Source organism: Spodoptera frugiperda, chromosome 4 (genome assembly GCF_023101765.2).
Source record: "Spodoptera frugiperda isolate SF20-4 chromosome 4, AGI-APGP_CSIRO_Sfru_2.0, whole genome shotgun sequence".
NCBI lineage: Eukaryota > Metazoa > Arthropoda > Insecta > Lepidoptera > Noctuidae > Spodoptera > Spodoptera frugiperda.
In genome coordinates, this window is record NC_064215.1 from 4,686,762 (window position 1) to 4,701,486 (window position 14,725).

The 14,725-nt window shown below is 35.2% G+C and overlaps 1 protein-coding gene across 3 annotated transcripts in view; it reads left to right on the top strand.

The window, feature by feature from the left end:
• The window catches only part of LOC118272928 (glycogen-binding subunit 76A), a 51,264-nt gene that overhangs the window by 21,079 nt on the left and 15,460 nt on the right, over positions 1-14,725 (top strand). Inside the window, exon 1 of one of the 3 annotated variants that reach the window (XM_035589655.2) lies at positions 12,086-12,552. The exons of the other annotated variants lie outside the window; for them this stretch is intronic. Within the exon in view, the coding sequence (XP_035445548.2) occupies positions 12,460-12,552 (93 nt within the window). The 5' untranslated portion in view covers positions 12,086-12,459. Of the gene's footprint in view, positions 1-12,085; positions 12,553-14,725 lie in introns of those variants that run through there. 3 annotated transcript variants of the gene reach the window in all.

Here is a 14,725-nt window from a genome sequence, read left to right on the forward strand (position 1 = left end):
ACAGTTAGATGTCGGAATGCTGTTTGCCGTTTGTGCTTTGAATAATGTGTCCACGTATACGTTATAAATCAATTGTAATATTGTCCAATCTCCCTAATCATCTGTATTTAAGTATGTTACCTAGTTCAAAAGAGGTTATGTAAAGAAATGTTATACAACTTGACTAATTAGGTTACGAAATGAGAACAATTCAGCAAAACAAAACAAAATTTAATGGTATCTCATACTATAAACATTACATACAAGATTACCTTAACTTTTGCGTTTTTATATAGTTATGTCTGATAATTATGTAAACAACTCTATGTGACTGATATTGATATTATTTTTAAACATTTTTTCTAATGGAACTCTTTTGTAAAAATATTGTCTATAAAAGGACTGTAAAAATATTAATAAACTCAATTAAATTAGCACACATTTTCTGCTTAGGGTTTTGTAATAGCATTAGAACCGTACCGTACTCCCTTTTAGGCTTCAATTTATCTCTGTAACAAAAATCATTAAAATCTATACATCACTTTAGACGCAGAAAACATAGGTTAGGATTAAGCTTATTTTATCTCTAAGCCACACAAGAATCGTGAGACCTAAAGCGGCCCATCAAAGGCATCAAACATAATTCACAACATATTGTTTCCTGTACCGGTGCATTCCATATTTCGGGATCGTGAGAAGGGTTCACCTGGCTCTACGGGAAATAAATCGTAAGACGACATCGTTTACCGTGGCCGGCACATACATTACCGGATCGTGGTCTATAAGTCACCCTGCGAGATCTAGCCTACGTGCCGGGCGCGGGCCGGACACGGCGGCCCTATCTACTTACTCCAGTCCATATTTGACGCCGACCCGATTTATGTAAAGAGAATTTCGTTGCAACAATCTTGCCTGCGTTACTAAGTATCGTATTGAAATTGTTTAACTTTGAATATTTCAATAAATTATGGCGTGGTTGCACGCGATTTTGTTCGCCATGTTCTCATTTTTTGTTTTGGGATTCCGATGTTTTGTGTTGATTGTACCCAATACAATAATTGTTTAACATAAATCTGTCCGGCTGAACACTGACCTGATTTTACATCACCAATCGTTTTTGCTGATTTTAAATGTGGATGAACGGAAAGAAAGAGGTCGATCAAAAAACAGATAAATGGACTGTGTGATATGGAAGAGAGTTAGTGACATGTAGACATAACTATGGAACCGATCTCAAATAACTTGCAAAATGGGTGGGAAGAAGAGGAATACCTTATGTTAAATGCGAGCTAGTACTTACAGATACACAGAAACATTGTCTAATTGAACCTGCATGACTAGGTGTATTATTGTAAGTTTTTGCAGACTTATGACTTATGTGATACCTAATTGGAATAAAAAAGCATTTTCGTCATGATGATGTTGCTAAAACAATCTGTGTGGTAATTTTAAGTAATTGAGGATGAGGATTGAGGTAGAATTTAAGATATTGTAATCACAATAAAACTTTCAAACAACAAGAAGTCATGTGAAAACAATTAGACAAATATGTTTAAATCAGAAGTCTAGCCAAGAATGTCTGAAAAATGACAAAAATCTCAAATAAATAAATCAACAGGGGATAGGTAGATAAAAAAATCTTAACAGCTTTCATTTTACATTTTTATTCATGTACAAAAACACATATAATAAGGATAATAATGGTACAATGAGGGCTACCGTTTTGTATGAAGATGGTTTTTTGTCCAATCACAGCAGCTCTTAAATATTCAAGGTTCGATGGTGTGACACTGCCTAATTCCCTATTGGACAAAGAACGATGGGTGCACTCTAGCACTATCTGGGGTCCAACTGGTAGACCTCATTTAACAGTTTTAAAAGCTAAAAGGTGGGTAACGCATTTATGACGACTTTCACAGGAAAATTAGGTAAACGGTGACCGCTACCATCAAGCGACCTGTGAGCTTTATTACTACTTGTACCTGTGCTTGTACTAAGTAAAAACACACGAAAGTGAAATTAATAAATATTTGTACACAAATATAGTTTGATCTTCTCCTAGAAACTTTGGATGACCACAAACAGACTGCAAGTGGAGTGTTAAACAAATGTCGGTGACGTTCAATTACTCCGCAAACTACGCCAAAAGCGTAGGTTTGGCTCGTCGGAATGTCACCAAAAATAAATGCCCAATATTACTCTTTGTTATTCAGATTTTAAAAATATAATTTAACACCGATATTAGTTCGTTTGTCTACGGATCGTTTATAATGAATGTGTCATCTTCAGCTGTTTAAAGTTTGTAGACATCTTTCACGTTGACACAAGGTATTTCAATTGTTAGAGGGCCTACTGCGAGTTTGTTTACGTTAGCGCGATCGACACATTTATGATGTCCAATGTTCTGATTGGCTGCTCCAAGTTGATCAACTAATCAGAGGCTAACGTTTCGATCGTGTTAACGCAAGACAAACTCGTACTAGGCACTCTGGTCACATGGACTCAACGTGAGAATGAAAAAATGCTATTTTGATTTTTATGTTTTGGTAAATATATGTTTTCGTCTGAAGTTTTTAAGAATAGATCGGTGTGTGCGGCTGTGCGTCATCAGATCATGCAAATATGCAGAATAAGTGCACTTATGTAATTTGGCTATCAAACGTATTGTTGCAACGCCCACGTTTACAATGTTGTGTTTACCAAGTTTTGTTGGGAGAAGACCAGTGAGAAATTTAATAAGGAAAAGTACTCGCTGATTATTAGGTACCTATAGTAATTAATTAAATAAATAATGGCCTTATTTACATACTAATAATGATTACCGTCCGAAGGTAAATTTCTTCCATGTGTAGAAATGTAAGTACCTATTAAAGATAAGTCCTAGTTAATTTCTTATTAATTCGCTATTAAAATGAGCATAAGTTCAAAATGTCAGTAATAATGTTTTCACTGATACATAGTAATCACATTAATGTAACCTATAGTCGTGCATTCCTCTACACTACACTACCATTCGAAAAGCCAATCAATTTAGTTTAAAGTCTCATGTCAAGTGATTTGATTGGTTGTTAGTAATTCTGTCAACCAATCCCGTAAGTTAACATGACACTTTGACAGTAGATTATAAATTGATTAGCATTTGGAAATAGTAGATTAGTAAGCACGTTTGGCAGAACTAATTCTATAAGACTGCGATTTTATATTGCAGGATTAAGGGTTTAAGCTTTTGTCCAGCAGTGGACATCTGATGGCTGATCATAGGCTGATGATGGTGATGATGATTTCCTAGAAGCAAGAAAGAAAGCGGTTACTTCATTCTAAACACATTAAATAGAGGCTTCACGAGTGCGTTACCGACAAATGTTGCCGCCTTTGAAGTTCATTTTGGTATGATTGATATAGGCACCAGTTATTAAATCATCAAGGAGATTTGAGTACTCAAAATATTTATAATACATATACAGTGAAACCTCGTTAAGTGAGACATCAAGGGACCTTCAAATTGGTATCACTTATAGAGGTATTCCACTAACCCAGTGTCTCAGATAACCAGGTATAAATAAACATTTGTCTCATTTACAGAGGGTTCCATTAATGGAGGTGAACATACGGGTTATTTCACATAAAAAGGTGTGATTCTTAAATAAAACAATGTGTTATGTGCACATTATAAATGAATAAGAATAAGTAAATCAACAAACAAAACGATGTTGTCTCAGTTATAGAGGTAACTATGATCATAAATCGAAAGAACCAATCCCAGATATAGAGGGTTGTTTGTCCCACTAATAGAGGTAATTCAGTGCCAATGGGTAGAGACCTCAGTATGAGTTCCAGTTGTGGAGGTTTCTCACTTATCCAGGTCCCACTTAACCAAGTTTCACTGTACTTATTACTTTAAGTTTTTCTTATTTACGAGGCATCTGCGAATCCCGTTTGGCATCTGAATAACTCGTCGGTTTATTTTCATTCCCCTTTCGTGGCGATGCGTCATATCACATGATGGGATTAATTTCCTTCAGTATATGACTGATTAAAAAAATATTTGTGTCCTCATTTTCTTAGAAAAAATCAGATTTTCATCTCCAGTCTCAGTGCTAGAGTATGTGGCGGTCCTTTAATTAGATTTCAGCTATTTATTTCTGTATGCTAAAAATCTAGGCGATGGATAAATTCTCTTGAAATTCTTTATTATCTTTCATAAATACACTTCACTGATATAAAAAATGTCGCTTTCATGAATACGTATCCTATTCATAGACTATGATAGACGCCTTAGTAGGCGTTAATTAGAAAACTACCACGAAACTAAACACACACACAGCGGCAAAAAGCCGATGTTGATTAAAATTACTGAAGAGAACAGATATACTTATAAATATAATTACATTCATGAATTTTACATTTCCATTGAGGAGCAGAAAGTAATTCAATGCGTCCAATGTATCCTAGAGCGGTGTTCTATAATGGTGAAGGCATTCCTAGTGTTAGCCTGGTTGTGTGAAGTGTTGGGGAGCATTGCGTGCGCCCGCGCATGCGACCGGTTCCCGCACGCATTCCGCGCAACGGCAACTGCTGTGTAGCCAGCCTGTCTAAGGATTAACGTTCACTGGAGTGTTTAAGTTTTTGAAATCACATGTTCTAAAAATGTGATATACCCAATATTGAAACATTTCTAAAAACAGAATTTTTAACAACGTTTGTTATTGTTTTGAAACAAGGACAATAAAACATTTTTAGGAGATTCCAAAATTTGTTAGGTTTTATAGGATTTCTTTCAAGTTACACCAAGCTCCAACTCTCCAACTCGCATGCAATTTTTTGCATGTACAGAAAATCAGGATCTGCAAAAGGAAGGAGAGTAGGGAGACATTTGCCCTACCCTGGGACGACCCCGGCTAAAAATAAAAGAAATAAATAAATAATAGAAAATCATAAAATCACAATTTGCTGACAAAAAAGACTACCCTATTCCAACTCCTGCCATTGTCGGGCCACGATAGATGTATTATGGCCAGCCCGCATCAGTCGGCTGCTACCCTAGTACAAGCTACCTCTTAGCTATTCAGAAACAAATCCTGTAGACAGTTAAGGAATTCACACTTTAGTATCATTGTCTTGTAATTCGCTATCTTGATTGGCCGTGTTCCTAATTTAGTTTTGTATTTGCATATTGCTTAGATAAACGTTTAAGTAACCGTTGCCTAATGTAACAGTTACCCTTAGTACGAGTTTGGTACGTTTAAAGCAATCGAAACGATCTGATTGGTTGGTTTATTCGAGCCGGCCAATGAGAGGCCCGAACGCGCTCTCGCTTCGATTACTTTAACTCTTTTACCTGCACCAGGCAGGCAATATTCATGCCACCAACTTTTTTTTCTCATACGTCATTTTATATATTTCTTTGACTTAAAAAATGCATCTACAAGTAAAAGGGTTAAACGTAAAGCAAACTCGTACTAAGGGTACTGATAGTTTTCTTATCTGACCATGTTAAAATTTAACATTATGTACTTATTTACGTAATTTAATTTCTCCTTATTGTAATACAATGACTATAATAATTATGGTCTACACTATTGGCTCGGTAAGATGTTGCTATGCGTCCGCAGGTTTGATTCCTAGATGAAACACTTATTTTTTTCTGAATCTTTATACGTCACAGCCAGTTTTATACGATTTGCTAAACAATATTCGATATTACAGTTGTTTTCGGATGTCGCTTTCGTAGTAGCCCGAACAATTTCGAGCTGGAACGGGGTACGTAAAGGCATCGAGGCGTGACACGTAATGCTTTACAAAGTTGGTTATCGATATCACTCCTGTTATAATTAATCATGTTTATTCCATTACGTATACCTGCGCAACTAATTAATTATAATAATTACACGTGTTATAAAATGACACGTATAAATACGATAGGTATTGGATAGTAAATAACGTTTTCCGTCAGTGAGGGTAATTGCAGTAGGCAGTTAGGTATTAATTACTAATTAATATTTCCTTATTCCTATACCTATTGAGTGAAAGTACAATGAGTAAGCTAAAGCATTTATTAAGTACATTTAGGTACGTTTTCCAAAAACTGCACAATATAAGTTTTTAAACTGACATGGTCACTAACACTAACATTAGAACTTAAGACGGGATATTCGTCCCATTCACAGTTCATCTGTGATCATGGCGCTAGCTTCACTAGACGACTGACTGACAGACAGAGATTTTTAATATTATAATATTTGCTTTGACGTTCAAAACTGCCTTCCTGGTCTATTTGAAATAAATAATTTTGACTTTGACTTTGCAATAGTGCCGAAATATCGGAAACTCATAGACATAAATAAACATGGTAAATATCCCGTCTTAAGTTCTTATGTTAGTGCACAATATAACTTTAATTCTTTTATTGAAAATGCTTGTCTCAAATAACGACCTCTTGTATTTCGCTGCATTTCTCATTGCAGTGTATCTCTTTTGTATGTAACTTGTCTAACTGATAATAAAATACACGTTCCTGTTACTCGTATCAGAATCCGCCGGCAGTAGACACATAGCAGATATGTTTTAGCAGCACCTGGCTTTGGTTCACCTTTATCACAGTGCGATATAGCTGGGTCTACCCACAACCGCAAGTCTACCCTACCCTTTGTCGGCGTGGCCGCTCCGACAACTAAATTCATTGAGATCACTATGGTAAACTTGTACCGGCTTTCTGATATTACTAGCCAAAGCCCATTCGGAATTTATATTCGTGTTCCAAACTAGATAAATTCCTGTGTTGCTTGTCTTGATAGTGACAACTTACTGCCCTATTTTGGTGCCTGTTTTTGTAAGTTGACGTCGATTAAAAGCGCCTTTAGCGCCATTCGCAACAAACAAACGGTTTCTGTTTGTGTTATAAATAAATATCTCGGTCTTTATTGAAGTTGGCCAATAAAATTGTATTGAGTTTTAGCTGGTTGCTGTATCGATTTTGAATATTTCGCAAATGCTCTCGTCTGTCGTTCAGTTATATAAATGTGGCCTGGATTTTAATATCAATATTCTGCTTCTATTTCGGTAGTTATGCGAAAAATGCGATGGTGAATAATTAAATTAATCTATTAATAATCAGAAGTCTGTTGATTGAAAGTAGGTACTATGCGGCTTCCGTTCAGTACTTGTTTTGAGATATTTTTTAAGGTTTTCAGGTTGTCAGTTTTTGTAATTTTTGTGTGATCGACAAATTGTTTCCAGTCTGGGTGTGATATGTATGTGAACTTGTATGTTTGTAAACACACACACGACACAGAAAAAAGTCCTAGTATGGGAAAAATAAAGCGTTTAAAAAAATTAAATAACAAAAATTCAACAGATGTCATCGTATCCAAAATTGTGCAGCAAGTTTTATTAGTTCGGTATTACAATTTCTTGGCATTGCATCAATTAGAGAAAGATCCCGAATCATTCGTGATCTTTCTCCGAGCGTGGTTATTTTTGTGCTAAGATTGGAGATAATGACGACGGCTTTCTCCTTTCCAAATTGATATTTTCGTAACGAATATTTTATACTTCATAATACAAATAATGACAGTTATCTAAATTGTTTTAATATTTCGCTGAAAAGGAGATTTAGCCTAGCTGCCATTTTTTTCCTTCAAACTCGACCGTATAAATCTTAATTGCCATATACCTACTGGCTTATTCATTGGATTAGTGAAATACAAAGGAGATTGTCCAAATCTGGCTATTTTTGAACAGGCTGCTCAACAAAAATGTAATTTACCAATAATTTTATTTATATTTTAGTAAATGTCTGACGCTAATAACTTTGTATCAATTTGTACTTTAAAAAAATCGATTTTTATTGGTATTTGTTATGATAAGACCAAGTATTTGTAGTAGTTTGCTTTGAATTTGACTTTAGTGCTGCCAATCTGCTGTCAATCTGTTGTGTTTTTCGTCAAAATGACAGATATTATTCGCTTTGTTCTTTTGCATTGTGAGTGTTGAAACTCCAATTTATTGCGTGGGAAAATACAAAGTAGACACATTAGTAGGAAAACATATTTTGTATATATATTATATGAAAATAACACTAAAGGCAGGACAGCCATAAAACATTATTGCTGCAACTGCATGGTGGGTCATAGAACAGTAGGTTGATGTGCACATATAATAACTATTATTTGGTTTTTAAGCTGGGCAAGGTTACCAGAAAATTATTAATCCACCTGCCGAGTTCCTTGACCATATTTTAATTACATATGAATCGGATTAATAATGCAATTTAATAGAAAGAAAATGTTTTATTTCATGCATAATCAGTTTCAATAAAATGTAAAAAAATATCTAAATATAAATCTTGATACAAAACTAAGTTTGTATCTTCATTCTTACTGATATGAACTAATAAATCAAACATATATTATTAGCTGAAGTGCTTGTTCAAAAATAGCCAAAGTCCCATACAAGATGGTCAATCCCCTTTGGCTAACCAAGAGTAAATAACAACGTTATTCTTCAGAATAAGACTTATCTGACATTGGAAAAATTGGCCCTTCGTAGTGTAGGAAATTACTGTAATAACAATAATTCAATGATGATGTAAATGAAATTTATTCGTTTTAAGTAAATATACAATACATATGTGGCACTTACATAATAAATTACTTTAATAAAATAACTGTAAACGTGGTAGGCAACCTAACCTATACTTACCTAGTAATCATTTCGTAATTGTTAGTCATTACGTTTTATTACATTATGCAATAAATTATAAAACATCCTAACTATTTTATCACATCATAAAATTGATTGTGGACTCCTAGAGGAACCGACGTTCTTCAATTTTTTTCTCGTCTCAGGTAAGCCGTTTGAATAGAGAGGACGTCCCTTTCTCCCTTACTTTTAAAAAAGCATTTGAGACGTGACAAATAATAAAATACTGGCTTAAAACCCAAATGCAATCTCAGGCTTGACATTTTTACGATTAAAAGCCCTATTCTAAAACGTATAAAGTTTGAATTTTATTGACCACAAACCATTTTAATTGTGGTCTGTTCTACAAAATTTTAATAGTTTAATTTATTCATATATCGAATAGACCTTTGCTGTTGACCGTATTCTTGCTTCACTGTTATTTATTTATTTATATATTAAGGCGAGAAAATATTCAGATGAGAGTATTTACATATTTAATTAGTGTAAGATTTTTAAAATCTTTGTGACTCGATTAGCTATTCGATCTCGATTATCGATTCGATGACCTCGAGAGAGTTCATTACGTTTTTACTATTCTTATCATATTAATTTGATGTCATGACGTAAGTAGTTTCGTAGGGAGACACATTAATAATATTTTTAATGTATTCATTTTAAAAATAAACAAATAAGGGCTCGACCATTGTAAGTTTAAAATGCTATGAATATTTTTAGTCGGTGGGCGTCCCTTGATTTGAGTGATGGTTGCTGTACGGTGCGCAGGCGCAGCAGGGGTGTCATCTATCACTATCGGTGCGGACGAATGTCCCACAGCTAAGTACACAAGTACAAAAAATAAAACAAACATTTTTTTTCTTGCATTCCTCCTAAGTGAATAACTACTCGTCTTTCAATGTTTTTTGTAAAACCATTTTGGGATATTTATTGTCTTTTGGCAGTTGCGAACTTTTAATTATTCTTACTCAAAAGTAATGTTCCAATTTCATTTCATTTTTAACCAAGACACCAATTACTCGTGGGAAGAAAAACATCAATTAAATCTTTGACACATATAATAAGAAAAAAAACATATATTAGACCATCAGGTCACAAAAACCGGTCATTGATGATAATTTGCAGAAAAAAAACAAATCGGCCAAATGAAGTCTGTCACAGTTCCTTATCTAATCAGTTACGTGTATTAAATAAGAGATGTATCATTAAATGTCTGTAAGCTATCAACAGAGGCCAGACTGCGTGCATTGCTCCCGAAGCTAAAAATACCAAGTTGAAAGCCTAAATATGGCTGTGACAGACGTTTGGAAAGTGTAACCACAGTTAGACAGGTATTCATGGAGTATAGAGGTACAGAGAGTTTCCCTGAGAAAAAGTCTCAAGAAAAGGGTAAAATTATATGACATTTGGAGTCCCCCATAAAGCTAACGAGTGAATAAATTACACCCCGCATTCATTTTGCATGCTAATTTAACTAATGCATAGTTTAAAAAGTTAATTTCAAAATGAAGGTAGATAAGTAGATTTCCTAGCAGACCTGAGTAGGTCCAGTTGCTACTTAATATTGAAATATTTTCAGATTGATGACCTAAGAAAATAGGTTGTACTCCTTACTTCTATACTCATTGGTAAGACTAGCACTGGCAGGTTTCGTTTGCCGCCATGAAAATTTAAGTTTAGAACGGATTTCACAAATGTCACTGGTCGAAAACAATGCTGACGTTGTCTAACTTCGCTTTATTTTATTGCAATGCTTGAAGAAAGTTTTCTCAGCTTCAAAGGAAAGGTTTATGCCAGAAGTTATGATTGGTTGGTTAAGTCTTGATCAACCAATCACATTCGTTGTTCTTTATTTAACCATCTTGTCATTGGCGGCTTTCACATAGTTGATAATTTTATTAAAATTGGTTTTTGTATTCGTTTCTGGTTGGTGTAGATTGATAAATAACTTGGCGTATTCCATTCTCCATGACCATTGGGTCATACATTGCCATTGCCTTACAAACTCAAGGCGGACTACATACTTAACTTATCTATATTAATACTCAGTGATGTGTGAGTATTATTTTTAACTTCCTCTGTGAATAACTATAAATTTCAAAGCTAATGTTCCATAGATACATCCCTTCTTTCGACCTTAAGAATCCTATTAATACGATTAGTGAGCCGAAACCATCCCGATTCCCGAGTCTTATCGATTAGAATCATAAAAGGAACACAACGACCCTAAAACTTGTCTATTTTTAATACCAGCCAGCATTAAGCTTAACATAGACAAAAAAAGTTTGCTTTATAATCGAACTGTCATTAAAATATACTGTGGATTAGTTTCCTCTATACTCTTTGGAATTAGTTAAAACTTGTATGTAGGGGATTCTAACTATTTCCAACAGAGCTTTTTCCATTTTAAAACTAAGCTAGAAAATACCACGTGAATTACTTCTATGGTCTTATTATAAACATCTATTAATTGGGACTTGGTTACTAGTTTAGTAATTAGGTACTTACTAATAATATCTATTTAGTTAACAAACAACCAATTAGAAAACGCGACGTTTAATTAGGGACTAATCAGAGACAAGTAAACAGGCATCGTTTGTCACGCGTAACACACTCGTGTGGAAATCTGCTGATTTTGCAATTACTCTCAATAAGTTCCACACGGTAAATAGGTGATTGTAACTAATATCATAATTAATTACTATTCCAATTAATTCATTATCTTGCATACGGTAGTAAGATGAACACTGTTTACTATGCAGTCCGCCATTTAATGGACTTTCTCGTTTGTTAGTAAACAAGTGATTAGTGGAAAGTCTTCCTGGATATCGATATGTTATCTGTGGAACACTCGTGTCTTGTAAAAGTGAAGCGTGTAAATTGGTACTTTTTTTAAATGTGTGCCAGTATTAACCGGTTTTTTCTAGTGTTGCTAGATCAAGGGGTTGTTGTGTAAAAAGTTCGGTGCATAAGTATAAGTTTGGTTGATAAAAAAATAGGGATCATATAGCTCGTTTTGCTTGAATCGAATAAAAGTTTTGACGTATGTATGTATATTTATATCATTTATTCTTTAAGAGTTATAAAAATTGAAGGGAGATAGGAACCTGTAGAAAGCAGGTATGGATAAAGTTAACGACATGTTGCGAATGTTTTGGTTACATAACAGATGTGTCCAATGTTTGTGCTTACACGTCTGTGTCGGACATTCTTACGATCGCCGAGGTGCCGACTGTGGAGGGCGCCAACACCGAATCACTCGCTCGGGTCGTGATGCGCACGCACACCCGGCGTGACAGCGTAAATGTATTAATATGTCGCTCAAAATCCCTGTAACCGATAGTTTATCATTAAGGTCCGATGGATTATTAACATTAATGTACACAAACAAAGCTAACGATGCGGAACATTGATGCATAGGTTAAATATCTCAAATAGGTTTTGTCTAGTGGTGCGCGGGCGACGCACATCGGCCCGGCCGCGCACCTCGCGCCACTCATTCGCACCAAGCGCAAGCGCCGGGTGGCTGCGCTGACACGTACTCTCCGATATTTTTTAATCTACCCTCGTATCCTATCGGACGGAAATAAATTATCAATTAAATTAAATCAGTAAATAAATAATAAAAAAAAGTTACCGAAAATATAAAACGCATAGTACAACGTGAATAACACGCCGGCATCGAGTGACAGTTATCTTTAGTGCCTACATTAATTATGAATGTATTTGTAAATAAATAAATTGTAACTAAGTGGAACAGGACGAGACTTTAAGGTGTTATTAATGAGCCCGTGTTTACCGAAGAAGAGAAACTCCATGAGTTCTCCGAAGTTGGAGATGTCCGTGGAGCACCAGATCCCTGTGTTGATGAAAAAGGTAACCAAATTAAATATTATCACATGTAAACAGTGTGTTGTCGTTAGCCTTTGACTGGGCGCTCTGGGTCAGACGATGTCTTAATATTGTTTCAATAATTAGCTTTGTGTTGCAAATTATTAGCGGAGATCACGATAACTGATGGTGATTTAATTAAATATAAATACAGTGACACATATGACTGGAGTAGGTATGATGATAATCATTTTATCTTTGTGTTTACTGTGAGAAAATGTTTTTAGGCCGATTATTTAAAATACTTTCAATGATAAATGTGTTCGCATAACAACTATCTGTAGCAATAAAATTTGTGAGTCGTTTTTATCGTATGACGGGCTGCGCGGGCGCATATAGATGCAGCAGGCGGCGTCTGCGTGGCCTCCATGTTGCATCGCTAATATAGCGCGACCCGGACTCTATTTCCCGCAATTTGGTATGCAAACCACCTCGGAGCCTCGTATAGCCAGTTTCAGGATCTTGCTGTAAATTATTAGGTATTTCTCGGCTGACTTATGTGCAGTTATTATGTAGACGACGACCATCGACGGGGCGGACGTTACCGGCCGAGTTATTACGGCTGAGCATGTAATCATATTGATGAACGACTCCCGGGGTTGCGGCGCTCGGGTAATAGAACACAACTTGAGACTAACCGATACTTACCTGCAAGTATTTTATACTAAGAAATATCGCCATACCTGTCAGGCTTGGTGATCGCAAGATTGTTGCAGTCAACGGATAATTATCTGTTACAACTGAAAGCTAAAGGGGGAACCGACCTCATTTGTTATCAATGTATTACTTAGGATTGAATGTTGTCACGCTACAGACAATGTAACGGTTAGATAATTGCCATTTTATCGCAAAAACTCGAAATAAGACTTTAAAATGTTTGTGGTGAAAGTTGAATTTTGATCAAATTATTTTAGAATTCTTTCCTACTTGACATATTGTTATGGATAATTAAAATACATTATAAAAGTCTCCTTCTAATCAGCTATGGTGTGCAGCTAGCTTCATATTATTGCTCCTTACAATGCATTGTGATTTGTAGTCCTAGACGGAGTTATAATAGGACTTGAATGATACCCTTATGGCCTCTTGGAAAACCCCAATAACATTTATGGGTATCTAGATAAACAAAAGCGACTTAATTATTAGGAAGATAAAATATAATCTGATGTACTAATGTTTTGGTACGCGACAATTTATTTGACATTGCGACGGTTAATGGAACATGACACTCGTTTTAATTGCAAAAGAGAATGCAAATGCTCTTTTTGGATTCGTATATAGTAGGTAATTAAATTCGGTCTGTAACAATTTACAATAATGACTATAACTTATGAATTTCATGACAATATACTCAAATCGTATTAAATAGCAGTTAATAATGTTGTTGAGCAATTATTGCAGTTTGTAGTGCGTGAAATGTGGGTTGAATCGCCTGTTTACCGAGTGAAGTAATCACTTTCATCAAACTTCTAAGTGATGTCACTTTATGTGTATTTCTCGTCACTTCTAGCTCACGAGGCAAAATCATTCGCGGTTTATCAAGCACGGAGACAGGTCAAATGTTACAATCAATGCAACCATAGTACGACTATCATCGTAAAAGCACGCGGGTCTACACATGACTTACATGATTTTAGCGACTCTTTTAGCTGCCCACGCTAAGGTCATCTTATCACTTCGGTAAAAAACTTGATTATATTTAGAACAGTGTGTTATTTTTGTTAAGGAAGATCATAGGTGCAAAGTTTGATGTTTTTATTGGATACCAATTTGTTTGATTGTTGCGTCATTGGTTGATATCGAATTTACTGCGTTATTATACCTACTTCGTCTTAAAATTGTTGATTGATAATTGGGTCGAGAAAATCAAGCAAATGGGAACAGTCTTTTCTCGAAGATAATGTAGTATTTAATAGCTAAATTAGGTACTAGGTACTGTCTAAAAGTGCACCTTTTTATCTATAGGGTATATGTGTAGGTATATTCATCCCAGGTTGTTATGTATTTTGTTTACTAATCACGGATCAGAGTGCAAGGCGACAGGTCACAGTATATTACGATTGCACTAGTATCTAATGTAAATAGTGCAGCGTTGTCAAACATGTGGCTCTCCACATGTTTTCTTCGTACTTTGATCGCATGCTTTTCTGGGATAAGA